This window comes from Aspergillus pseudonomiae, assembly GCF_009193645.1.
Source record: "Aspergillus pseudonomiae strain CBS 119388 unplaced genomic scaffold BDV37scaffold_44, whole genome shotgun sequence".
Lineage (NCBI taxonomy): Eukaryota > Fungi > Ascomycota > Eurotiomycetes > Eurotiales > Aspergillaceae > Aspergillus > Aspergillus pseudonomiae.
In genome coordinates this window covers 179653-205740 of record NW_022476036.1, presented here as the reverse complement: position 1 = coordinate 205740, position 26088 = coordinate 179653, and the positions used below count along the sequence as shown (strand labels likewise).

At 48.2% G+C, this 26088-nt stretch overlaps 6 protein-coding genes across 6 annotated transcripts; 3 read left to right on the top strand and 3 right to left on the bottom strand.

Moving 5' to 3' along the window:
* The first annotated feature begins 133 nt into the window (after positions 1-133).
* BDV37DRAFT_251403 (putative checkpoint protein kinase (SldA)) lies at positions 134-4185 on the top strand. Its single transcript, XM_032082297.1, has 3 exons — positions 134-1276; positions 1382-1811; positions 1870-4185. The coding sequence occupies exons 1-3, from the start codon at positions 290-292 to the stop codon at positions 4119-4121; spliced, it is 3669 nt and encodes a 1222-aa protein (XP_031940352.1). The 5' UTR covers positions 134-289; the 3' UTR covers positions 4122-4185.
* Positions 4186-5918: 1733 nt separating this feature from the next.
* On the bottom strand, positions 5919-8330 carry BDV37DRAFT_150693 (uncharacterized protein). The gene has a single exon (XM_032078973.1). The coding sequence runs from the start codon at positions 8001-8003 to the stop codon at positions 6045-6047; it is 1959 nt and encodes a 652-aa protein (XP_031940351.1). The 5' UTR covers positions 8004-8330; the 3' UTR covers positions 5919-6044.
* A 3316-nt stretch (positions 8331-11646) lies between these two features.
* BDV37DRAFT_150676 (cytochrome P450) lies at positions 11647-13859 on the bottom strand. The gene is made up of 6 exons (XM_032078972.1): positions 13527-13859; positions 13334-13450; positions 13185-13287; positions 13057-13125; positions 12390-12995; positions 11647-12313 (listed from the first exon to the last, which is right to left on the bottom strand). Exons 1-6 carry the CDS (start codon positions 13749-13751, stop codon positions 11862-11864), a joined length of 1572 nt encoding a protein of 523 aa, XP_031940350.1. The 5' UTR covers positions 13752-13859; the 3' UTR covers positions 11647-11861.
* A 921-nt stretch (positions 13860-14780) lies between these two features.
* Positions 14781-16088, top strand: BDV37DRAFT_251397 (putative pyroglutamyl peptidase type I). Its single transcript, XM_032082296.1, has 2 exons — positions 14781-15032; positions 15117-16088. Exons 1-2 carry the CDS (start codon positions 14922-14924, stop codon positions 15819-15821), a joined length of 816 nt encoding a protein of 271 aa, XP_031940349.1. The 5' UTR covers positions 14781-14921; the 3' UTR covers positions 15822-16088.
* A 216-nt stretch (positions 16089-16304) lies between these two features.
* BDV37DRAFT_251396 (MOSC domain-containing protein) lies at positions 16305-17496 on the top strand. Its single transcript, XM_032082295.1, has one exon. It carries the CDS (start codon positions 16429-16431, stop codon positions 17476-17478), a length of 1050 nt encoding a protein of 349 aa, XP_031940348.1. The 5' UTR covers positions 16305-16428; the 3' UTR covers positions 17479-17496.
* Positions 17497-17678: 182 nt separating this feature from the next.
* BDV37DRAFT_251394 (DNA-directed DNA polymerase POL5) lies at positions 17679-21333 on the bottom strand. Its single transcript, XM_032082294.1, has 7 exons — positions 21289-21333; positions 21059-21220; positions 20498-20947; positions 19860-20445; positions 18987-19804; positions 18627-18932; positions 17679-18568 (listed from the first exon to the last, which is right to left on the bottom strand). Exons 3-7 carry the CDS (start codon positions 20867-20869, stop codon positions 17690-17692), a joined length of 2961 nt encoding a protein of 986 aa, XP_031940347.1. The 5' UTR covers positions 20870-20947; positions 21059-21220; positions 21289-21333; the 3' UTR covers positions 17679-17689.
* Positions 21334-26088: the final 4755 nt, after the last annotated feature.

Sequence of the window (26088 nt, the reverse complement as noted above, 5' to 3'; positions counted from 1 at the left end):
CTTATCCAAAGTTCCTGGAGCCAATATTGCCCCATATGGTATAACTCCCACGTGATATGTTACCGGGACAACAGGACGAAGGCTGTTTATCGATAAACTCAAGAAAAAGAATCTCCGCTTCTTTTCGATCCCTCCGCAAATCCCTGACGACAATCACCATCCACGACCCTTCGACAAATCTTCGACTGCGACCTTTATCTAGCGATTGATAGACTTGAACAGTTAACTGCTAGGTTATACACTCGATAATTTGCGCTTGGACGCAATATAATCAGTATATCCTGCCGCCATGGCGGCCCAAGAGGAAATCGTCGACTTCGATATCATCGAAAACCAGAAAGAGAACATCCAGTCCCTGCCCGGCGGCCGCTCAGCAAGGGAGCTAGCTCGGATCTTTTCACCAAGAGGCCCCGAAGACAAACTTTACTCTCCATCCCCGAACGACACGAGGACTGTCAACGATGCCATCAGACAAGACTACGAAGCCGAATTGCAGGCAATAGGAGAATCAGATGACCCGCTTGATATTTACGATCGTTATGTGAAATGGACGCTGGACGCATACCCTTCCTCACAAGCTACCCCTGAATCAGGTCTTCTCCCATTACTGGAGCGGGCCGTAAAATCCTTCCTCACCTCTCCCCACTATAAGAACGATCCCCGCTACCTTCGGTTATGGGTCCATTATATCCGACTTTTCTCCGACTCACCAAGAGAAACATTTGCATTCCTGGCACGGCATCAGATCGGAGAGGGACTCGCGCTATTCTATGAGGAATTCGCCGCCTGGCTCGAAGGCGCAGGACGATGGACACAGGCGGATGAAGTGTATAGACTCGGTGTCGACCGTGAGGCCCGCCCTGTTGAGCGACTGGTTCGCAAGTATCGTGAATTCCAACAACGCTATGAACAACGAACACAGGATAATGGACCGTCATCTCCTGCGTTGCCCGCAGTCCGACCGGCACTGGCTGCCAAGGTGGACCCTTTTGCTTCGGCAGCAGCCTCATCACCGGATCCTCAGGCACAACGAGCGGCCCCCGCTGCTGCTGCACCAAAGACCAAGTCTGGTAAGCCAAAGATGGCCATATTTTCCGACACCGACTCGGCAAGCCAGCCTGCTGTCTCTGGACAGACCAAGGGATGGGATAGTATTGGGTCGATGAGCGACCGCCGGAAGGAGAATAGGGTGGAAGCGAAACCATGGGCGGGAGAGACTCTTAAGGCAGGAAAGAAGCCTGCTCCTAAGGAGAAGATGACAATTTTCAGGGACGAGGTGAGTAACGATTTTCTACCTTTTGTTTTCGATTTCCGTATATTTACGATCACAGGACTAATTGGTGGCATGAACCCGGTTTGGTTTACGATTATGTGTATGCAGTCAAATCAGAATTCACATTTGAAAGAGTCAATGCAATCAAAGCATGTTCCAGAGCATCGTGTAAGGGAAGCGATAAATCCGCGTACTGGAAGACGAGAGCGTGTTTTCGTCAACCTTGATGCAGTATATCCTGATTATACAAATCCAAATATTGAAGTCAGCTTCGAGGAGCTGCGAGCCATGCGCCGTGGCTGGATGGACAAGAAATGGCGACCACAAAAAGAGCCTCTGAGACAGATTTCTGGAAATGAAAATTCAGTTGGAGTGGATCCAGCCAGGGCACTACCAGATGAGTTCGATGAAAAGTTGACCATGAAGGATGCAGATATTTCGGCACAGCATATTCCGGAGTCAGATACCCTCCATGAGGCAAAGGCTGGTAAAGCACGGAAATTGAAGCTTCGTGAAGTGAAACAAGAGACACAGACGGGTAAGACTGCTTTGCGTAAACCCCCTGCCTTTCGTGGTAATACTGATCGCTTTCACAGTCAAGATGAAGTTTGACTCTCCGACTGGAGGCAAGATTCGTCGCAAGAGCACAGCCGAGCCAACAATGACGATTCATACTCGTGCCGCCACGGACGAGATCTACAGTATCTTCAATCAACCACTCAAGGCAGAGACAGAGGCAGCCGAAAGTAGCGACTTCGATGACGATGACTACACAAGCGCTGGGGAGAGCACCGTAACGGGACACATATCGGCTGCTTCGAGTGATTTCGGCGATGACGAAAATACGTTTCACAAGCCCTTTGATGAAACCGTTGGGGATGGGTTCGATGATAACACTAGAGCTGAAAGTGTCGTGGACGGTGAATGGACACAGTTCTCCGCTGCCGACGATTTGGCCGGTCTTCGCTCACCGGGCGTCGAGTCAGTGTCGCAACACCGCACAGATGAGAGGGACAGCTTCGACGGCGATGACTTTGAAGACAACCAAAACCGACAAAGGTTTATCCCAGAAATGCCTGACGATTACAACCCACCCTGCGGCCCATACCGAGACCCAGCGATAGTTGCTCAGAATCGTTTGCCCTTCATGACACCTATCGTAGAACAGACTGAGTATTCTCTCGCATCCCTGACAGCAGCCAGAAACCACCTATACAATGCGAAGACTCCGTCCAAGCCTCAGATGGCAGATCTTCTGTCGACCCCACTGATTGATGGAACACCTCGTCAGGGAGATACTACGATTGGTTTGCCTGAAGATGTTGCGCTGAGTCCGAGTGCAAAGAAAGCCCTGTCTAGTGTCAAATCTGCCTCTCCTTTCGGCCGTAAACATAGACAGGGACCGATAATCCACGATGCGCAATGCAATCCCACTGACAAAACAGTCCGGAACACGATTCTCTCAGCTTTGAACCCACCACTAGCATCATACGCAGGATATCACGGTCATATGGAGACGGACGCCCATTATGCTTCTGACATCCAGAAGTTCATGAAGGCTCAGCCAAAGCGTTCCCGAAGCGGTGACGAAGCGTCGTTCGAATTGCCCATCCTTGAGCTTCCCGGTGCAGAGAGAAGCTATATCATCCGGCGGGAGCTTGGAGCCGGTGCATTTGCCCCAGTATACCTAGCGGAGAGTATCGATAGTTTGCCCGCCGATTCTGATGATGAATCTGAAGATAGTAACAGTGGAGGATCGCAGCTGACCAACAGCAACAAATCAGCACGGCGCAAGCGTCGCTATGCCTTTGAGGCCATCAAAATGGAAGTCGGTCCCCCAAGCCCATGGGAATTTTACATGATTCGGACTGCGCATGACCGCCTGAACCAACGACCTGATTTGTCGCGCGCGGTGGACAGTATAATCGATGCACACGAGATGCATGTGTATAAAAGGGAAAGCATTCTTGTGGAGGATTATCGCAGCCAAGGCACTTTGCTGGATCTTGTCAACCTTGTCCGAAATGAGCAAATCATAGGTGGCGGCCACGGCGAAGGAGGCTTAGATGAGGTCCTTGCTATGTTCTTTACTGTGGAGTTATTCCGCACTGTGGAGGCACTTCACTCATGTGGGATACTGCATGGCGACATCAAAGCCGACAATTGCCTTGTGCGGCTCGACGAGAAGGCAGAACCCCCGTCACTCATCGATCTTGGCGATGAGAACGCTTATGATCCACGCGAAATGCATTACTCTCCTCGCGGATCATACGGCTGGCGCAACAAAGGCCTTTCTCTTATCGACTTTGGTCGTGGCATAGATATGCAAGCTTTCCAGCCGTCCGTTCAATTTGTTGCCGACTGGGAGGCCAAGAAGCACGAGTGTAACGAGATCCAGGAGATGCGCCCATGGACTCACCAAATTGATCTCTATGGACTTGCAGGCACCGTCCACGTTATGCTTTTCGGAAAGTACATCGAATCGTCCCCTGTCCGTCAAAGTGAAGGCGCATCTCCCAATGGGCCTAGAACGTATCGAATCCGCGAATCCTTAAAACGGTACTGGGAGCGGGGAATCTGGAACGATGTCTTTGATCTCCTTCTGAACCCTAGTGCAGCGCGATGGGTTCAGATGGAACTAGAAGGAAACAACAACCCCGCTGCAACCCTGTTCGATGAGAACACGCCCACGTCGCCTATCCTCCCCGTTGTCAACTCCATGAGATACGTCCGCGAGAAAATGGAAGCATGGCTAGTGGCCAACGCGGAAAAGAAAGGCCTGGGTCTCCAGCTCCGAAAGCTCGAGGCTATCTTTAACGAGAGAAAGAAGAAGCTCGAAAGATCTTGATTCTGCCTCAGCTTGACTTGACCTGTCTCTCGCGCCTTGTATCTACTTTTCTCACGATTCCTTCATGATTCTCTCTATACCCCCCCTCTTGTTTTCACTCCAGCGTTGGCGTTTTGGTCGATGTTCTTTTTTCTTGTCCTGTACTTAACTTCTTTCTGGCCAGAACCTCTTTAATATTTGTTATTACATTTAAGTTACAGATTTGCACACATATGATTAGTAGTCGGTATTCGAAGATTACTTGGTTAAACTCTTGCCTTACCGAACGACTAAATAGTGAGACTAAATCCCATGATTTTACCAAACCCTAACCCACCTCCGTCACTCCCGGACTTTTCTCTTCAATACCAGGTACGGTACAAGGTACAAGAGATACTACAAAGCATCTTACCAAATTACAATAACTTCACAACAGCAACAATCCCCCCCCAAAAAAAGAAGTATGTAAAAGAATGATCTCATTTCAAATATCAAACGCTCAGGTACTTCAAGACATCGGCTCATCCCTCATGTCATCATATCAAAAACGTCTGGTTCGGTTCAGTTCATCTAAAGAATGCAAGATGCAAGAGAGGTTGAATGAAAGCCACAGCAAAATGAAATTGAAAATGGAAATGGAAATCAAAATGAAGCAAATAAAAGAGAAGAGAAGAAGAAAAAGGCTAAAATGTAATGGTAAAGTAATGTAGTTCTTTCAGAGAGGGCGGGAGAAAAAAAAGTTAAGTAGTCAAGAGATTGGCTTCGGTTAAAAACTGATTTTCGGATTTTCTTGGAATAGATTTGAGTAAGTATAGTAGGTTGGTCAGATTGGGTTTAATGCAATAGGATGATGAAAAGAAAAATGAGAATATAGGAAGAAGAAAAGAAAAAAAAAAATTCAATCAGACTGGGACTGAACTGAACGCTGCACAAGGCCGTTAAAAACGCTTTCGTCACTCAGCAGCATCATGGTCGTTTCGTCTATGTCGTTTCAATCAATATCGGCGTCTCTCCATTCCAATCATCACGCATGCTGAGAAAAGATGCAACACTGCTCATCATAAGACAAAACAAACGGCGTGATGATTTTTTTTTTGCAAATGCTGGTGGAGGGGATTCCAATGGGAGATAGAGGAAATGGGGAAAGATGAAGACGGTTCAAGGATAGACGTGGGTGGGTGAATTTTTTAGTTTTCTTTTTTAGTTTTCGGTTGATGTAGTCTGTATTTTGTCGATGTATCTGGTATGTTGAAGAGAATGAATTGGTCGGTTTGGAGAAGAAAAAGAAAATTCAGAGAGTGTATGAGTGCATATTCGGTGGAACCCAATGAAACGAGACCGGAGAATGTTGTCAATGCAGCATGGGGCATGCATGCTATCCAACGGGGCCGTACATTGGGTCGTTTGATATCCGATGTTGCTGAGAAATAGTAAAGAAAGAAAAGAGAGTATTTGATGTTCGAATATAGGAGAAAATGGGAAGGAAAACTGAATTTCTGTCGGCTCGGTTGATTAGTCGGCCAAAGTTGACTCGCACATCAGTGTTCAGCTTTGAAGCATAACGAGGCCATTCTGAACACACTGGAATTGTCACGCAGTCCGACATCAAATTGGCATAGGGCTTGCACCGTGGGATAGCCCAGATGTCAAAGCTAATCTCGAAATTGTCAAGGTTTTTGTTTCTTTTCGGCATTTTTTTTTATCATTTTGTCGTTGTTTGTCTTAGATTGTGAGAGCAGGAGAATGTTGTTCTTTTTTTGTTTCGTTTTTGTCTTTCAATATCATTAGTCGTTAATGCCATTGCTGTCATTATTCGCTTGGCCTACAAAAGCCAAGCCGCAGTAGATCGTCCAGGTCATTATTCAAGGAGTAATTCGAAGTCGACACGGTAATCAAAACAGATTCCTGAATAGCCAATTGTGCTCGGGCAAAGTAACACCAGGCTTATTGTCGTGAGTAAGACATGTTCAGAATCTGTCTCCGGATCCGCTCTGCATCCGATAGACCAGGTTCAGTTGGATCGTATGGCAGGGTATTCGACGTTCCCTGGCCGCCAACTTGAGCTGTCTGTCTGGCCTGAGGCAGCAGTCCACGTGCGAAAGGCTCCGAACGGGACGGTGCATGCCTGATAAATCTGGCCGGCGAGTCGCCGGCTCGTTTAAGTGGGTCAATCTTGAAAGGTGAACCAAGTCGTTTGATAGCCTCCCCACTAAGGTTCCGCAGGTGAGGAGCGGGCTTTTCCTCGCGATGGCTCTCATCATTTCTAGATGAAGACGATGGCGGGGAAAAGAGCTGATCAAGGCCTCCAGAATTAACCGAACTCATAGTGGCTCCACGGTTTCGAATTCGTACGCGACGCTGGCCAATGTCATTGAGTTTTCCCTGTCGGAAGAGCTCCTCTAAGTTTTGTCGTGTTTCTTGATCGCTCGGAGATTCCACGGCTGCCATTGAATCGCGAGCAACATGATGGTTGTCCGCATTTGAGAATAAGTCCATACGGGGAGGTGACCGCAACCGAGAGCCTGTAACATGGATTGTTTCTCTTCGAGCTCTAGGCGTATGGCGTTGGACTCGTTTCCTCGAGTTATTAGGACCCCACGTGTGATAGGTAAACGGAGATCCCAGTCGGGGTGCCATCTCCCGTTCATCAAAGCTAAACGGTCTATTTGCGAATGGGTCGACCGCGCCATGAGGAACGTTACATGGTACGGGCTGACTGAACCATTCGCCACTGTTACTATTTGGCGGTTCCTCCATTGCCAACTGTGTTAAGGGCCCAGGAACTGAGCTGGAGACAAGAGATATACCTAGATCGCGCGTGGCGTAAACTGCCGAGCTACTTGTGGAGGCCTCTGCTTGAGACGATTCTCGCGACGAGCGAGAGACCATGTCCAAGGCAGGTGTCGGGCTTCGGGACATCATCAGTCTTTGGTAATGAGGCGCAATACAGAATTTCCTCTTGCACAAATATTTTAATCTCCTCCTGGTCGACGCCTCCGATTTAGGCCATATGTTCTTTGGGGTGTCAGTCTTTGGGGTTGGTGTTGAGTTACCGCTTACACATTGTTGCGACGTGGAAGGAAGCTGTTTGGTAAGTCTGCAACGCATTCTTTCCCACGTCTTCTTTGCCTCTCGCGCGACTCGGTGAGTGACCCCCAATGGCGGAATACTTCCCGGTGTCATCTTGAAGGGGGTGATTGTAGGATCCTGGAGGTAAATCTGATACGTATTCCATAAGTGATTGTCCATATCCCTTGTCCATCGTTCTCGAGTCGGGGGTTTGTTCCGCCGGAACTTGGGCACTGGAGTTGATTCCACATGTTTTGGCTGAATTTCAAGGAAAAATGGGTCAAAGCTATCACTTTCCATGCTCGTACAGCTTCCACCCATTGAGCGCCGAGAGGAAAATGTTTCAATTGACGAGACTGAAGAATCAGAACAGGCAGAGCCAGGGCGTTCGATGGTCTCCTCTATAGTCTGAGAATCATCCGTTGACCAATCTTCCGTAGACTGATCGACTGGGGCTGCACGGATCTGGGCAGGTGGGGTCTTTAACGCTACGCGATCCCGCGGAGGGGCCAGAAAGCGGTCATTGCTTGTGGGTATGAGTAGACATGACTGAATGTCTGTCGCATCATGCGAAGAAGAAAATTCAATGGACGGTAGCGGAATGTCTGATGGGTTAGGGTGGAAAAGTTTGCGATCATATTCAGCCTGCGCAAAAACATCTGTCCCTGAGCGCACACGGGACCTGCGCAAACGACAACTAGAATGGCGCGGCGGCGGCGGCGGCGGAACGTCCAGCTGGATTGAGTTGCGTTCCGGAGTCCTGGGCTCCCCTATTGAAGGAAAAGTGAAGTCTTTCGGCAAGGTGCGAGAAAGACCTTGCCGTCGGTGAGTCATGATGCGCGGCGTTCCCGTCGTATCTCTCACCGGTCTAGAATCAAGCCGGGTGGCGATGGTTGAAATTGTCGGTTGATTCAGTTGTCTCAGTTCCAAACTTCCTATGCCAGTATCATTTCGCTTCTTTTAAAGCTTTCGCACGTCCTGAGTGGTATAATCTTCGGCGTCAAGTGAAGTGCGGACTTTTTGATCCAATATCGCACACGTTCTTTAACCCAATTGAATGCGCACCCGAAATTCCTATCCTAGCAGTCCACCAGTAGTTCGTAAAAGTCAATAGGGGTGAGGTTCAAAAGGAAATGTCTTGGTTTTCGTCAACGGTGCAGCTTCTTTGGTCAAACTTGAGGTGAGGTTGACCAGGCGCGTAATTTCGGGGGGGGGATTCGTTTCGTTAATCGTAACAACAAGTATGCGGAAAACAAACAAGGAAATCAAACTCGTCAAGGTGTGAGTGGTCGGAAGGATAGCAAGCGATCGTATTTGTGTGAATGTCGACGCGATGCGATATTATCTTGACTTTTGATCACATCTAAGGGCTCCCGCGCTCCATCTGGTACCTGAAGATAGCCGGGACTATAGAGAAGGGAAACCCGTCATTGACACAAAACGCCAGACCAACACAAAAGAAACGACAAGGAAATTGAAAGGGACGGAATGTACGAGCCACGCGCTCGTAGGCGAAAAAAAATAAATCAAGGAAAAATAAAAAGGAAGAAGCAACAAATGGTTGTGCACGAGGAAGCGAGGAGGAAAACGGGGAGAGGAAAGGGAGGCAGGAAAGGGAACGAGGACGGGACGGGAGGATCACGCAGAGGGGGAACGCCTAAGGCCGTTGGTCCCCCAAAGCCTAAGGCGCCGGGACAGCGCGCAGAATCTGGCGGTGCGCAAGAGTGTTCTTTGGCTTTGCTTTTGGAACCGTCTCCACTCAACGGAGCCCGACTCAGGATCGGAAAAGGAACCACGTCAAGCACTAACAGCCTTAGTTCCAGAGGTAATTAGCTGGCGTCAATGCTAATTAATTATTTGGAAACGTCGAATGGTCGAAGTACAGGAAGTATAGTATTGATGTCACGTCCAAGTCCGCATCAGCCATAGATACCGATGATGTATGTTATCAGTGTGAACAGGATACCTTCCCCTACTAAGGGACCTTCTGGTTATTTAATCGATGCAGAGGGAGAACTTTGCCATCGAGCAAATCACAATGCGTGAAATGGGGAAATTTCCAAATAAATTACGGATCATGCCTTGGTTTTGTGGAATGCGGAGAATTGTTACTGCTCAAGTCCGCCATCCGACTCGACTGCTTCTTTTTTAATTTTTAATTTTTACTCTTTTGCCATCAACCTTTAATTTTTGTTTTTTCTTTAATTTTTACTTTTTCCCCCTCGATGGCAAAATGCAGATTGACCCAAGAAAAGACAAATCAAAATATATCGAAAAAAAAAATCTAGATACTACTATCTTGAAATCTGCAGAGAAGAATCTCCTCCGGTTTCTAAAAACAGGGACCTCCTCCACTCACAAATTAACAAGCAAGCATCAGTACTAGTGGTAAGCGTCAGATGTACTAGTAACTGGCGGGTCTTCTTCCACCGCCTCACCGCGTTGCCCAACCATTCCATCGAACAAATCATCCGGAGTCAGTGATGACCTCAAGTTATGCGGCACGAACTGGATCATAATAAATACCTTGCCCACTTGAATGTCTAGGATGGTTACACCCCTGTTGATTTCGTCCTTTTTGAGTATTATGGTTATTACTGTCTCTCCCTCGTCTCTGAGTCTACCGTTGCGTGGTATTTCCCCCAACTGTAAGGGTGTAGGTACATTTGGGGGGGATGTCCACTACAACCACTGCTGGCGAATCAGTTCACCGATCAGGAAGAATTATTCGTAGTTTTATTACACCTCGTTCCCATTGGGGGGATGCATGGAAAATCACACTGTCAGGGAACCCTATTGATGTGACCGACGTGTGCGTATGGCTATCAGATTATCACTTCCCAAATTTCACACAACGTCAAGTGATCTACATCCAGTCATTGCAGAAGTTCCGACGAGAGCTCTCTCCCAGGAGTAGCCAGGAAAAAATGAAAATTAAAAATAAGGCAGAAAAAAAAAAAAACTTAGATCCAGGAAACCGTGTGATCAGAGTCGGTGGCTGGGAGAAATTTTCGGGCCAGGAATTTCGGAGTCACGCTGAGTGGTTCGTGCCAGTGTCATCAGAGAGTCCAAGTGGTCTTGGAAATCTCGAACTCCAGTCTCATGCAGAAGCGTACTCCACCACCGTCACAGACGAACCAACAGAGACTGGGCTTGCATTAGTCTTACCACACCCGGCATTAGGAGGATGGACAGACGCGACTAACCGCCTCGCCGCCGGATTGAGACGTTTGGATCTATCCCCGGAAGCACGAGGTTCACCAGAGGGTGCCGGACATGTCCTGAAGGGTAGAGGTTGAAAGAAGGGGTCAATGGCCGTAACTGCCGTTGTGCCTAACGAAGACGGCGGAAAAGCATTGACATGTGCCGATACATCTCTCTTTTTTTTTCGCTTATCGCCCATCGATTCCGAGTCCCACCGCTCCAAACGCGTGGGAAAGTGGGGTGTCGCGTGTCAACGCGTCTCTCGCGCGGACTACGCGCGACAGGTAACATTACTGTATTCTTCTAGGCTTTTATCCAATCACATATATGTATCTTCTCCCATGGTCCACTAGTACCCTAGAATTTACCAACGGGTTACACGAACTAATCTCATCCCAAAGTAGTTTAAGCCGTTAGCGGGAGGTTACCTGAGGCGGCTAACCTTAGTAGGCTTCTGTTCCTGAGCAAAATCGGCACTATCAACCACTTCTCCATCGACTAAAAAAGCATGGACCATATAAACAACAGTTCTCCTCTTTCAATCTCCAAAAAAAGAACCTCCAAAATCCAGGAGGCTGGGGATGGAGTCCATACGTCCATCGCTTAGACCCTATGCAAGAACTAAGTGAAAAATCCACCGGATTAGGCTAACAATATCAGCCCCCAATACCTCGGTGGCCTCGTCTAAGTTTTGGGGGACGGGAATGGATGTTAATTTTAGTACATGGAGGTCTAGGTCTCCATAGTGTATCCATACGCAGAAGATAGCTTCCATTTAGCTCGAACCCACTCGGGATGTTACCATAGTTCAATGACACTTGTTATCAATTCGGACGACGCGTCGATATAAACAATGCAGAAGTACTGTTTACTTCCTTTTTCGGGGTTACTTTTATTTTTTGATTCTCGCCGCCAATGGAGGCCAGCCCAACATGCTGCATACTCCTTACCTCTCATGCAAATGCACCGGTACGTTTTAAACAATTGCAGTTAGAACTATGGCCACAGCTGCAGTGATTTACCCATGGATTATGAATTATCCTATGTTGGAATTGCATATGCGAACCCAACTTGGTAGTATATAGTGTACGCAATGTAGACATACCCATCTGCAAGTTATCATAGTAGGCACTAATGTTGGTCGAGTAAGTCCAGTGTCGTTTATTATCGAAGACAACACCGCTGTTAAATGAGATCGTTGCGACATCGGGTCTCATGCTCAGTATTAAACCTCCTTACGTGCTTTGTTGCCCAACTGTTGGAGATCTTGTCCTCTGGTGTCCCGCACATGCATATGGTTGGCAGATGGAGGGAAAAACTTGATTACTCCTTACTTTCCGCTGTAAAAAAGATCCTATTCTCATCGTCTCTGTACAGCCCCACAGCACAACACTTGGCCTTCAATGAGAGGAAAGAAAGACATCAAAGAAAGACAAAAGATATTCATGCCACATCAAGAAAAGACATCCAAAGTGAAGAAGGTAATAACTAGTCAGTGGTTCCCTCTTCCAACGCTGACAAGTCAATTTCCGGCTGTCGTGACTTATAAAGTAGTTTCACCGTGGGGTTGGACATAATTTCAGTTCCGTGCAGAATCGACTGGGGCCGGTCAACGTGGTCGGCAAATCTCCAGTCGTATTTCATTAGCAGGTGTACAAGGAGAATTTTGATCTCGTTATTAGCGAAGAAGCGGCCAGGGCACGCATGCATGCCGTGGCCGAAACCCAAGTGTTCTGGACTGGTAGTTACGAACTGATATCGATGTTCGTTGCCAGGTACCTGGCGCTTGTTGTAAAACCGAAAGCCGTCATACACCTTGGCGTTGGGATAGACCGTCTCATCTTCCATAGTGTGGCCTGACATAGTTACGTTGGCACCTTTGGGGATATAAGTTCCGTCAGAGAGCACGAATGACTCTGTTGCAACGCGATTGAAGAAGGCTTTTCGCAAAGGAGCACGTCAGCAGGCTAATACTACAAGCAGTTGAACAGGACAGACGACTCCACAATCGCTTACCGATAGATATAGGATTGATACGTTGACTCTCTTTCATGACACTGTCCATCAACTTCATCTTAGAAAGACTGGGCTTCTTCAGGATGCCGTCTTCTTCCACGATAGCCTTGATCTCGTCTCTCAATGGTTGGATGTATTCCGGATGGGCCGTCAAGTCATACATTACATTCGTAAGCATATTCGACGTCGTGTGAATTGCCGCCACAGAAAGAGCGATCTGCGTTACTGTTTCGTCGTAGGGTCGGCCTGCAGCAACCTCCCGAAACCAATCTAGGGCATCTGTATGCGTTCTAGGGGGTTTATCCTCTGGCAGTGTACCTTCTCGGATCATGTCTCTCCTATTGATCTCTTGTTGAACAATCTCAGCTGCCACCCTTTTGTGGTGTCGAAGCTTTTGCATCGATGGCAGAAGCCAGTGTATGAATGGCCTAGAAACTGCTGGCCAGTCTCTGAGTTCACGAGCCGCGTTGAACGCATCAATGGTGTAATTGACTGATACATTCAACCATGCTTCATTCCGACATATCTTCTCTCCCATAAACACCAGCGACGACACACGAGCCACAATATGCGGGACCTCCAGTCCGAAAGTGAAGGGTTTCCATTCTAGCGTGCAGCATTTACCATCAGTGAGTGTCTTTCTAAACTTTGCTGTCATGCTTCATACCGTCGGATCCAGGTAGTTTGTCCGTCAACACAGCAGCAGTTTCCTTTGACAAGGGAATAGTTAACTGGCCTACAGAAAGACAACGTCATTAGAAACAAAGGCAATTTCTTCGAGCAACAAACCCATACTCAGCATATGCGTTAATTTCTTATTGATCACTTCTATGCCGATTGTTGGATTCGTTTGGTCGCCAAAGGGTTCGAACCCCCGTATGGTTGCACCAAAAAAGAGCTGAGATTGTCAATACTTGTCTTTGCCGCTGCTAATAAGTGATTACCTTTTTAACCGCCGCCCTGAAGTCTAATTGCGGATGGTTTTTCAACTCATCCGCATAACAAGGGTGCAGAACTATGGTCGGACCAGAAGTAAACATGGCCTGAAAGACGGTTCTGCCCTAAAGCTAAGTGTCAGTGTCATAAATCTCCTCTTGTCTTTCTTCGTTCGAGGATAAGATAAGACTCGTCCGATACCTGACTAAATCCTTGCACCATCAGATCCTTTGCAGAGGTGACGAAGAGCTTTTTGGCTTTGGTGTTCGAGATCTCCCATCTACTTCTCCCCACAAGGGGAATTTTACGGTATGGCAAGCCATCCGCGAGTTCTCTGTAAAAGTTGGACACAAATATCAGAGTCAACGCCACTGCAATACCTTGGAAGAAGTAATGGCTCTCAAGAATTTCAGCAAGTGCAGGCATCTTGTAATAGCTTTCCGTGCCAGTCAATCAGAGAATGTGCCCCTGCCCTCTTTCTTTTGATGTGGCCTTATATACCCACGCTAAGCACACAACTGCCCTCCAATTGACTGACTCTATAGCCCCCTTTGCACGGAATGAGTGACATCCGAAGTGGGGATATATTCGATACGTTGAATACGACGAAGTACACCACAGTAGCTCCGCCGGCTGCCGACGATGGTCGAAACTCTCAGCCATCCACCCTGTCAGACCCTCCCCGCATATTATTTCTTCGTTTGGTGCATGGGGGTGGCTTTCTGGGCGGAGAATGATGATAGGCAGTTTGATTTCCTAAATAGGCATGTCGTTGTGTTCAAGTTGTCTTCCATATTGCGCCGCATGGACAGCGGCAACTTTTTGAGGGATTGGTCGTAGGGTTTCAGATGTTCACAGCATAATTTTATGCCCGTGAATGTTCAACACTAGCTCCATCTTGTTGCACATACTTGGGACGGGAGGAGCCACCGTGAGTAGTTGTATCTAATATTAAGATGTCCCGGATAGAAAGAAGTGGGTCGTACGGCAACTCTGAGATGACATACTGAATCCCCCTGATTTGTTCGCTTGGAGGGATCCCTGCCCAAGTCTCCCTCATTGTCTTCTAATCGCAAGGTAATTGGGTGAAGACCAGCGCTATTAACCAAGCGAGCGGTGATCCTCAACTATCGAGTACACATTGTAGCTCATTTTCACTAGTGAACTTTCCGAACTGCCCAATGGTCTGCGGTTTGACCCCACTGGAGCAAGGGGGGAATGGTCGGTCAAGGACTCGGAAACGAGAGCACAATAAGCGGCGACCAGAAGACATGCGACGCAAGAGCACCTCATATCATCCCGAGAAAGTACCGCAGGATCAATTGCGCAGGTGTCAAGAGCATGTTGATACTTCAGGCTTGGTTGGCGGTCAAGAAGGGAGGTCATGTGTCTTATCACCTTATCGATATCGATATCGCGTGATGCCAAGACCCGCATGCAGTGGTTGTATTGCGGGGGAAGCTCCTCGATATCTTTAATATATCCCTGGTCCCTCATCTTTGTCCTTAGTGTGGCTTGAATCGCTATCGCGTACTGTGATACAGAGACGTTGTTTCCACGCAGATCCCCTAACTCTCCTTAATCTACCCACCAGTCATGGGAGACTTTGGCCCACCCGTAGCGGTACCCGAGACGGAGGTACCTGGTCTTGCTCCGTCATCTTTGACAGATCCAGATGAAGTCTCGGTACTAGTGACAGGATTTGGAGTAAGTTGAGCTGTCTTATACTTGGCTTGCGATTCTTCGATCGTCTTGGCTTCCGATTTTTCCTTCATGCTGACAACATACTAGCCGTTTAAAACCAACCTCGTCAATGCCTCATATTTGATTGCCTCCTCTCTACCACAGTCACTTGACCTTCCTTCGGCGAAGCCGTCTGGATCCGGGCCTGCTTCTCGCCGAATTTCAATTCACGTGCACCCATCTCCCATTCCTGTCGCCTACTCAACAGTGCGAACAGCCATTCCAGCCATCCTAGAGGATTATGCCGAGTCCCATGGAGGTCGACGACCAGACATCGTGCTCCATATGGGCATAGCGGCCACAAGATCATACTATTCAATTGAGACCAAGGCACATCGAGATTCTTACCATTTGTCCGATGTCAAAGGCAGAATCGGTTATGAAGATGGAGAGAAGGTATGGAGGGAGCACCAGCTCCCGCCAGTGCTCCAGGCTGGTCCTGCGACGGATCCCACAGGCATAGTACAGAAGGGTCTCAACCCCCAGCCGCCCAATGTCGACTTCCTCAGCACATGGAAGTCCTTTGTATCTCCCGGCGCAGACGTTCGGATATCAGAGGACGCTGGACGCTACCTCTGCGAGTTCATCTTTTATACAAGCCTGGCACAGGCGTTTCAACAAGGCCAGCACAGAAACGTTGTGTTCTTCCATGTGCCTGGATCTTGTGCCGACGAGGACATTGAGAGAGGGGCAGATATTGCCGCCGGATTGATCAAAGCTCTTGTAACAAGCTGGGCTAGCGGGCAGGTATAGAGAGGCATCCAGGTTGCTAGTATCTTTTTGCAAAGCAAGAACATGAGCACTGGGCGAGATATATACTTGCATTTCTATGGCGCGGTGCACTATCCGGGTTCCAGATGCGCTTTTGGTTACAGTCACTCAATTCTCGAGTGATCATTTGTTCTTAGGGGACTACTTTCCCTGGGTCGTTCACGTTGAGTTATACATGTTTATCAGGATTCGGATACATTATCTACCCTCTGACTACTATTGATGAATATAAACAGTTATCGAGCCTGATATTTGTTGTACCGTATCCGTCTGTGTAGATTTTTCCGGCGGGAAGGATTTCAAACGACTTCTGACGACATTCATCAAATCCCGAGACCGATACAAACACCGAGAGCATGAAGCGGGAATCTGCGGAATCAAGTATAAGGGACAACGGCCACCAGCCCGAAGCCGCACCCACCGGAAGGTGGATCCCAAAGCTTACTCATCCGTCTCCATAGGCCGGTCACTTTCCAACTATAAAAAAGACCGCGAAACGTAGTCTATCTACAGCACGCAAGCAAAGCCCGCATATAGAAAGAAAACAAGCCAAAAGCAAACGAAAAGAAAAGAAAGAGAAGAAAAAAAAATGCTAGACCTTGACGCCCCCAAAACCCTCACAATAGCGACGGTTCTAACCCTCCTAACCATCCCCCTGCTATACCCGCAAATCCCAAACTGGCTGAAAACCAAAGTGCTCCCCAACACGCAGAAAAAGAAGCACCCCAGCAGCGAAATTACGTCTCTGAGAGTGTACCCGATCAAATCATGCCGCGGCCTCAGCTTGGAGAAGACAACGCTGCACATGGAAGGCCTAGACCTCGACCGGCGGTGGATGCTCATCGACGCCAACACGCACGATTTCCTGACCATCCGGCAGATCCCGCAGATGACGCTCATCAACACCGCTCTCAGCGCGGACAGCCAGTTCCTGGTGGTTACGTTCACGGGCGTTGCTGACAAGGAGGTCCGCGTGCCCCTCCGCCCAGATGCCGCGTGGCTAGACGCCCACACGACCCTGGGCCAGGTCAAGATCTGGGACATTGACACGGACGCCTACATCTACGGGCCGGAGGTCAATGGCCCGTTTAGCGCGTTCCTGGGGCGTGATGTCTGTCTCGTTTATAAGGGCCCGACGCCGAGGGTGATGCGCGGCAACGGGGACCCGAGGCTTCTGGGAAGGACGCAGAGTGTGAATTTCCCCGATGTGCATCCCGTGCTTGTTGCCTCGGAGGCGTCGATGGCGGAGCTGAATTCTCGGCTGGTGGAGAAGGGCGTGGGCCCGATTGGCGTGGAGCGGTTCCGGGCTAATGTCATTGTGAAGGGGGGTGAGCCTTGGGTGGAGGATGAGTGGAAGGTTGTGAGGGTTGCTGATGGCGCAGGGAAGGTGCTGGAGTTTGATGTCCTGGCCAGGTGTGCCAGGTGTCAGGTGCCGAATGTGGACCCCGAATCGGCGGAGAAGCATAAGACGCAGCCGTGGGATACGCTGATGAGTTATCGGAGGGTGGATGAGGGCATGAAGTATAAGCCTTGTTTTGGCATGCTTTGTGCGCCCAGGGGGGAGGGGGCCTTGGAGGTCGGGATGAGGTTTGATGTGCTTGAGGTTACGAACGAACATCGGTATATTAAGGGGTTTTAGGTAACTGGCTGGATGTATGGGTGGGTGGTGGTTTGGATGTTACTAGCTAACGATGGCATGTTCTCTTGGTTTGTGTGTGGTCAATGTCTATGTTTGAGATACCTTTTGATTTTTGTGTCCGGGATATGTTGGACTATGTTACAATATCATAAAAGTGGCTGTTTTGATTAAAGAAACCTATGTACTAGTCTGGGAGACAAGGAAGCAACGCTCAGTTCTTCATCTGCTTGCTGGCGGAGACACACCAGTTGCTCCACTCGCTGAAGAACAAAGGCTGCACATGGCATTTCTTGCTCAGGAACTGCTGCTTTCGGGTCTCGGCGTAGACATCCACAATGCCCGAGATGTTGTCCTTGTCGTGTGCGACGAGAACCTTAACCATAAGAAGACTTGCCAGGCTGCAAGACGAAGCATGCGAGGGCGGGCCGCTGTGGCTGGCTTCTTTGTGGATCGAGTTCAGGAGTTCCCAGGCAGGCTCGACGGATTCTAACTTGGGCAGAGCAGAGCCCTTGCACAGTCTCGTGTAATCGCGCAGCACAGAGTTGGCCTTGTTCGAAATCTGCTTGACGGTAGACTTGCGAGTAAGACGCAGAAGAGGGAGAAGGAGATCGAGAGCCAAGAGTTTCGAGTGACATTTCTTGACGTAGATCTCAAGAAGGTCAAGAACACGGTTCTTGAAGTTAACCATGTTCCCCTTGGCGTCTTTCTTGTCTTTGTTTTTGCTCAGGGCATCCCGGCGTGCCTGGAATACCTTAGCAAGCTGCTGGTCTACCTGTTCCATCTCATCGTCGTTCATGTCGGCGTCTGAGTCTTCCTCGTCATCGTTCAGGTCTTGGTTTGCACGGTGCGGTCCGAGTGCTTCGGCAAGCTTGGCCTCGAAGATAGCCTCCTCGTCCTCGTTTCCGTCTTCTTCCTCTTCGGGTCCTTCCTCCTCGTCTTCGTCATCGTCATCGTCTGAGCCCTCTGCGTCAACAACTTCGACGTCGCTGTCGTCTTCATCAATATCCATCATTTCCTCATCTTCTTCTCCTTCATCATCCTGTTCGAACATCTCTTGCTGGCCTGCAAGACTCTCCTTCGCTTCCAAGATCTAGAGATATGTGGTTAGTTTCGATGAACGTCAGAACGAAGAGGAGCAAAACACATACGGAGACCAGAGAATCCAATCCATTCTCAGAAATCTTATCGGCGAAAGCACTGAAGACTTGTTCACTCATACGACGGAAGAGCTGGGAAGGCTTCGATGCGAAACTCAGAAGAATCTCCACCAGCGCATCGGAAGCATCTGCTGTCTCTTCCTTCTTGGACTTCTTGTCTCCGAAGATCTTTGAGAAGCAGAAGTCAAGTTCGTCCAGCATGGAAACAGCATCAGCATCGCCGTTGTACACTTGAAGAATGGTCATAGAGTAAAGAAGCTTGAACGCATCAATGCCCGCGGTATCATCCTTCTTATCCTGTATACCGTTAGACTGGGTTTGGGGTAGTCAGCAAATTTCGGGTTGACGAACCGTGCTGGACAATTTCTTCAGCGACTTGAATGCGCCCTTCACTGAATCCTGTAGGGTATCATCCATAGCGATGATAAACTTACCATACTCCTCCGACTTGGCTGCATCCCGAATCTTGCGGACAACAGCATAAGGAAGATCAGTTGTGTACTTCTGGTTGGCGATAAGACTGTTCAGACAGGAGTTGATCCTGCTCCGGAAGAGCTCCTGAGTCTGCTGAGTGAGGGCTGGCTCAGCAGCGGTCTGACCACGGCTTTCACCATCTTTCTCCACAAAGTAGGCAAATCGCACGAAAGTGAACAGAATGTGTTCGAGCACCTCCTTAGAGCTCTCTTCTGATTCATCGCTGGCGGAAGCCCGAGACCTAACAATGGACAGAAGCAAGCCAGCAAGGAACTGGCGGCTTGAGGCAGCAGTTTTGCTGTCACTTGTACCTGGGCATGCGATGAGCTTTTCGAAGAGGGGCACAATCTGCTTAAGCGCATCTGAATTTGCCTCAACCACGATCTTCTCCACCGTCTTGGTCTTGGTGACTTGGTCAAAGTTCACTGAGCCCGCCGAGCCCATCAAACCACTGATCGAGGCTGCAGCAAATTCGGGCTCCTTTGACACGCGGGTCTGGATGGTCTTAGCAGCCTTGGTCGCCATACGGTGGAGGTATCGGTCCTCAACGGCGAGCTGATTCGTAAGGCACCTCACAAGGTTCTTTGTGAACACAAGGGAAGCCAATGGCAAGGGGCTCTCATTCAACACCTTGACGAAGAGGAGGAATCCCCAATATTTGCGCTCGTCCGAGGAGGAAGCGGCAAAGAGACCATCTATGTAAGATTAGTTAGAACCAATACCTTTGTTAGGGCAAACAGGAAGACGTACTGTCGACAACCTCTGTCCAGAAATCAATGAAGCTAAGTCTAGAGGTCTTTGACTTGCTCTCCTTTGCTGACGTTTCGCTAAGCCTGGACAACACAGCATCCCAAGCAAAGTGAAGCTTTGAATTCCACACGCCCGATGCCTTAGCCTTGCTACCCTTATTCTCACCTTCGGCCTCAGACACTGAGGATTCCTTCATGACCTTTGCCAGCTGATTCCTCTCCTTGGCATCCAATGGGTCGTCATGTTTCCATACTTTACTGGGAAGTTGCACCTTAGGGAATAATTCCTTGGCTGCTAACCAAATGGAAACTCCCTCTGGTGTCCGTGCCAGGTCATTTGTGCAAAGACGCTCAAGAGCAGATTCCACGAACTTTGCATCGGCATTCTGAGCAGATAATTCATACACACAGCGGTACACGATCCAGCCGCATTCTTCCCGGATCCATGGCTTCTTCTTGGCCAGATCAAAGACCAGATCTAAGAGTTTGGTCCACTCAGAGAAAGGCGCCTTGGGCTTGAAAAGAATACCAGACTTGATAATAGCCTCAGCACCAAATAGGCGTCCAAAGTGATGATCTCTTTGTTCCTTCATAATTCCATTAGCAACGGAACACAGACAGGGAAATCTTTAAACATACCTGACCTGACTCGCTTCCGGAAGCGCTAGACTGTGACTCCCAGAACCCCACGACCTTCGGGATATCGATTTCCGAAGACTCTCTGGGGTTGGACAGAGCTTGAGACAGAATCTCAGTCAAGGCGATAGAAAAACCAATGCGCGCAGCCTTTCTGCTACTGCAGAGGCCGCGGAAGAGTCTCAGCAGGGTCTTTTTGATCTGTTCATCTGTGGCCTCCTTGTCGGGCGTAAATTGCGACACCAGCGCTTGCGCAGCTTTCAGTCTGATCTCATCTTTCTCGCTTGCAAGATCTTCGTATATTTCCACCAGCTTGGTATCAACGTTGACTGGCTCACGGCGTCTCTTCTTAGAACCGGCCTGATTTTGCGCCATTGCCGCGGGAAAGTGGGTTCAGTTTATCTAGATTCACAGGCTCTCCAATCACACAATGGCCCCGCGCGAAGAATAAAGGTAATTTGATATGTTTAGATTGATGTTGTCTGAAGATTTACTATCAAATGTCGATGGTTTGGCCCAACGAAAATTCATTTTGCGACAAGGTTACTTACCGGTTTGGGTTAGCGTTATCGATAAAAGCAATCGACCACCGCTTTGGATCCTCCACCGCCTGCTGTTTGTAGTAAGGTTCCTATTTCTACAGCAACGCCAATACAATATAAACACTTGAAGTATAGCAACGTCCACCGAATCTGAAGAAAAGATTGAAGATCATTCCTGGATCGGTAATTTCTCATCCTGATCTTCAATGTGATTTCATATATTAACGCGCTTGCATATCTCGGTGTTCGAGGCCGCAAAGCTCTATTCCGCACTGGGGATTCGGTCAGTTTGCAAAGAGCGCCACTCTTCTTTCGGCGACTGGATTACGTTCGTGATGATGCGTACGGCATAATATATGCCTAATACGATACTTAAGATGGTCTTTCGTCTCTGATCTCTGTAAAGAATTACATGTCGAATAGTACAAGCCGTGCAACAAATAGGTCACAAAAATCTCTGTCTTGCCACATTATATATCACAATGCACAGGCCGTCGTCGGAACCACGATATGTGCCAACGTCAATAGTAAAGTTTGGCTGATTTATAGATCGTTCTAAATACCAAATGATCTCACAAACTGAAAATCTATGTATGACAGACAATACTAACTTGTACTGACCGTATTTTACAAGTAGTATCATATACTGGTTCAAAAAATCTGTCCTCTAACACGAGAACAATGGAGACAACTCTTTGCCTGTTCTTCCTGCGGTCTACTGTCAACTCCTCCATTTTGACGACAGCCTTAACAAAAGCTCCCTTGCATTTATATACAACTTGACATACCTGTCAAACCGCCTCAATGCCATCAAAAGCTAACAATACTTCCCCACGACCAGCCTTAACTTTCCTCCCTCAAGCAAGTGCCCAACATATCCAGATCCTGCTTCGGCTCCACCCAGATATACTCAAACGAACATTCTGGAACAGTGTTCGCCTTTTACGGAAGCAATCCCGCAGATTGAGTGCCACCCGGGCATAGATCGGTATTGTCGGGTTTGCGCGGTAGACGCATCAGATCCGAACCTGTAGCAGCCTAGTAGGTCACCAGGCGGCAATGTTAGAAATTGAGATGATACATCCATCCGATCGCAAAAACGGCAGCTATTCCGTTCTCAGACCGATAGCGTCGAATAGAGAATCGATAAAAGGCGCTGCGATCTCTGCAATTGGATCTTGCCTTGTACAGCCAACTACTGTACATGTGAGGTCGGCATGTGGTTGAGAAAAGGCCCTAGTAGACAATAGTCACTCTCACCTGCCGGCGTCAAGTCACCTAATAATTCTTCAACTTTCGGGACTGTCAATCTTTCGGGACTGTCAATGTGGAGACTCTAGTGATTCGGTTCCCTGTTTTGAAAACGTTCTTGGCTAGTTGGACGTGCATATGGGCTGGTTCCACTCGCTGTAAAGAGAATATTAGAATAAATAATTGCCGGAGGAGGTAACTACATACATACAACTGGAAGGAATAAAAAAAATTGGTTTGCCGGAAAGATCACCGTCGACTTTTCGGAGCACTTGGAGGGCAGTCAGAGCAGCCAAAGAGCACGATGACCCATCTGTAGGTTACATATTCGCTTCATGAACCTATGATGAGATGTGTTCCGTCATCTAATTCGGAAGTGACAAATTTGTGCTTTTATATATACATCAACAGGACTTCGGAAGCCTAGCGTAGACAGAGTCCTCAGTTCTGCATCGAGTTACGCTCGAAGCGATCGAGGTGACGATTCCAGCACGAGAGTAGCAGATCTGGTATGTAGGTCTGTTGATATCAGCTTAGCACGGACAATCTTTGAGTGAGGCGGCAAAGCAAGTCATTTTACCACTTTTTGATACCTGTTTTACCTCTTTCTATTATCTCTTTATATCAAGGTGTTGATAATATTCAACTCGCTGCCTATAAGTGCTTAAAAAAGGTAAAATGAGGTAATGAAAAGAGGTAAAGAGGTAACGAGATAATAAAAAGAGGTAACAAAAAGAGGTAAAGGGTTAACGAAAAGAGGTAATGAGGTAATGAAAAGAGGTAAAAGAGGTAACGAGAAGATGTTATGGTAGGAATAGCTTGAGCTGGGATATCTCCAGGTGCTTTAAACGCTTCTAAGCAAGACTGTCATGGGGGCTCTTCCATAATTAAGACACATAGGATCATGTGCCCAGTTTAGCTGAGGGAGAGCCAGTTCTCGAGTGAACGATAGCATGAAAAGTGGTCTAGAATTGTAACTTGTTCTTGCAGAAGTATATGTTGCATATTGAGTCGTTTTTCGTTTCTGACTGGTCTATTGCGTAGGTGTTTGAAACCAGGAAGTATATATATCAGGCAATGTTATTCTTTCCTAGTATCAGACCTACCCTAGAAGAAAAGGAGCCAGATATATAGCAAATTATCTATATATGTTACTCTGCTTCATGGCTGTCAGACTATAGTAGACATCGATCGGCCAAAGACGAGTAACAAAGCTGTTCTATTAAGGTGGTTCGAGGCTTACGTTTGGTTAGGAAATTCACCAGCATCTATCTTTGTGGATGAGTGACATAGTTTATGGACTGTGGTACAGGGCTAGAGTAAATACGGATCGATTGTTTCCAATGAATAGCAAACATTCAGGCACTACTGATAGTGAGAATATATATGTGCGGTCACTGGCAATAAGTGCTAATAATGACAAAGCTCTTCGAGAACTGCATCTATATCGAAGCAACCGAACACTACGCGTTTGCTCCGACAACACGACTATCCTATAATGACCTGCACTTCGTCAACTAGATTGCTTCTTGCGGAATATAATACGTCTGCCGCGGGGAGCTACTAAAACTGTTATGGATTCACCATAACAAACAAGTGACAATGCCTTCTTAAGCCAATATACACCTAAAAACAAAAAAGCAGTCCCGGAATGTTTTGTCTACCTGGTACAAACCACGGCTCGAGCAAACCTGTCAACCATCCACCTATCTCTTCCCCAGTCCAAACCATCAACAAACACTCAAACAAACGCCACTCCACCGACAACAATGTATCCTCCAACGCCCAATGACCCCACTACCAAGCATCAGAGAAGCTCCGGCCAAGCTCATCCTAAGACTACCAACAGCGCCGAAAAACACCGTGCAATATCCTACGAGTTAATCCCTACACGTCAATCCTTGCCCTATGGCAAACGTATACTGCCCAATTAACGGCGAATGCTACAATTAGATATCCAAGACCCCGTTCAGCCAGACGATCCCACACCCCCTTACTCCCTAGTCCACAGTCTATCTCCAAGAATGCAGACTACACACAACGCTCCCCATACCCAAGCCCACTTCCATATCAATGCCAGAACACGCAAGACCAGGAATCCTCATCGAACATTCCACAAGAGCAGGCTGGTACTCTGGCATGCAGAATGCGGGCCGAGTTCACTCATCGCCGTTGACCAAGACGGGATGGGATGTCTGGTAGATGTCTCCGAACCGCTGATTAACGTTCTCTCCAACAGAAGTTTATTTTGCAGGTACAGTTCTGCAAGCCTGCCAGTCTGCGCATCCGAATATCAATGATTTCCCCCAGCCACTTCCCCAGAATCCTCGTCTACCTGGACCCTGGAACAAGGGAATTCAATTCCCCCCCCCTCCCTGGTTTGAAATCTCCTATCAATCGCATAGCCTTCCAATATTAGAACCCACCCCCCTCTTTCCAAACAATGTATTGATTTGATAAGAGCTCGGCCCACCCAAAACCCTCCCTGAGCCGTTGCTTCGGGCTCCACTTGCCCTACTATGTAGGAATGGATGTGCGCCGGGCTGTAAGGCACGTAAATCATGCTCTGGCGGTGAGGTTTCGTTTTCCTGATTCCCCCCCCTTCTCTCTTTCAGTGTTTTGGCGGTGTTTGAGTCGTGCAGCGTAGGGCAGGGCCGAGGTTGAGCGGTACCTTCGAAGGGGCGGAGGAGTCGAAGCAAGGGTGGTGGGGACATTTATTATCGGGGATTTATCTGCGTAGGAGGGAGGATAGGAGATTTTTAACGGGGGTTAATGGGATGGGTCGGGTGAATAGAGGGGGTGCTGTATTGGTTTCATATTGGGTGGATTGGTTTTAGTCTTTTTTTGGGTTGTTTTTGGGTGAGGGTGTTACTTTGGGATCGTGGGCTACTGGGGTTTGATTCTATCGGTGGGTGTGGGGGATGGCGATGGGGTAATCTAGGGATGGGAACCATCTCCGCCCTTTGGGGGGTTAGTTATTACTTGCATATGGGCACGTATTGGTGCTGCAAGTGTTTGTTTACGTGTGGGTGGTGTTTTTATTCGCCCTCGCGTGAGGGTTGGTGGTTTGGGTGAGGGATTTGCCAGCACGAGGGTGTGTGGTGGGAGACATGGGGAGGGGTGGAATATTGATATCGATTGATAGTCTAGTGGCGAAGATATGATCATGTATGTACTACTCCGTACATACGCGACAGTCCCTCTATCGAGGATCTAAGTTTCAGGATCTCTTTGACTATCGCGGATAAAAAGTATATCAGGCAGAGGTGGCCAACTCAATCAATGCGCACGGTCGTCGATATACGAGCGGAGAAAGTTTGATGGCACAACCAGATGCATGGATCGGATCTCATACCGAGTCCTCATCAATGATAACCGACCACATCAGTCGCCAGCTGCAGGTTTGAGATATTCCCAATGATCGAGGGATGGAAGTGGGGTTGCATCGCATCCTGATCCGTGGCAGATAGGAGTTTATAGATATTAAGCTTTGAGCTACTTAACTTTCGGTGCCTACGTTATGTATGGGGGAGATATTGATCCAGGGCGTCAAATAAAAAACTCCTAGATTGCGGCCATTGGAGTTTGAAGCAAAGATATTGTTTTCTGGAGAGACATAGTGGATAAAAAAATTGTTTATGAAGGAAATAACTCTGAGTGACTAGTTCATGGGGGTACCAGTAAATGTCAGACTTTGGAACCACGCACATGGCGTGAGGAAGTGCGGGCGGCAAACGCCAAGAATGTGGTGGACGGACGAATCGCAAGGCGAGGTGAGGCCGAGTAAGGCTGCTAGTGAGT

What these genes read in the sequence shown, in the direction of transcription:
- BDV37DRAFT_150693 (XM_032078973.1), bottom strand. Translation starts at nt 8,003, where the DNA reads ATGACTCACCGACGGCAAGGTCTTTCTCGCACCTTGCCGAAAGACTTC.
- BDV37DRAFT_251396 (XM_032082295.1), top strand. Translation starts at nt 16,429, where the DNA reads ATGCTAGACCTTGACGCCCCCAAAACCCTCACAATAGCGACGGTTCTA.
- BDV37DRAFT_251403 (XM_032082297.1), top strand. Translation starts at nt 290, where the DNA reads ATGGCGGCCCAAGAGGAAATCGTCGACTTCGATATCATCGAAAACCAG. An exon ending in TGACAATTTTCAGGGACGAG is followed by an intron (nt 1,277 to 1,381) that starts GTGAGTAACGAT and finishes ATGTGTATGCAG; the next exon opens with TCAAATCAGAATTCACATTT. An exon ending in GAAACAAGAGACACAGACGG is followed by an intron (nt 1,812 to 1,869) that starts GTAAGACTGCTT and finishes TCGCTTTCACAG; the next exon opens with TCAAGATGAAGTTTGACTCT.
- BDV37DRAFT_251397 (XM_032082296.1), top strand. Translation starts at nt 14,922, where the DNA reads ATGGGAGACTTTGGCCCACCCGTAGCGGTACCCGAGACGGAGGTACCT. An exon ending in TACTAGTGACAGGATTTGGA is followed by an intron (nt 15,033 to 15,116) that starts GTAAGTTGAGCT and finishes ACAACATACTAG; the next exon opens with CCGTTTAAAACCAACCTCGT.
- BDV37DRAFT_251394 (XM_032082294.1), bottom strand. Translation starts at nt 20,869, where the DNA reads ATGGCGCAAAATCAGGCCGGTTCTAAGAAGAGACGCCGTGAGCCAGTC. An exon ending in TGAAGAAATTGTCCAGCACG is followed by an intron (nt 18,933 to 18,986) that starts GTTCGTCAACCC and finishes AACGGTATACAG; the next exon opens with GATAAGAAGGATGATACCGC. An exon ending in GATTGGATTCTCTGGTCTCC is followed by an intron (nt 18,569 to 18,626) that starts GTATGTGTTTTG and finishes ACATATCTCTAG; the next exon opens with ATCTTGGAAGCGAAGGAGAG.
- BDV37DRAFT_150676 (XM_032078972.1), bottom strand. Translation starts at nt 13,751, where the DNA reads ATGCCTGCACTTGCTGAAATTCTTGAGAGCCATTACTTCTTCCAAGGT. An exon ending in TGGTGCAAGGATTTAGTCAG is followed by an intron (nt 13,451 to 13,526) that starts GTATCGGACGAG and finishes ACTTAGCTTTAG; the next exon opens with GGCAGAACCGTCTTTCAGGC. An exon ending in GAAATTAACGCATATGCTGA is followed by an intron (nt 13,126 to 13,184) that starts GTATGGGTTTGT and finishes GTCTTTCTGTAG; the next exon opens with GCCAGTTAACTATTCCCTTG.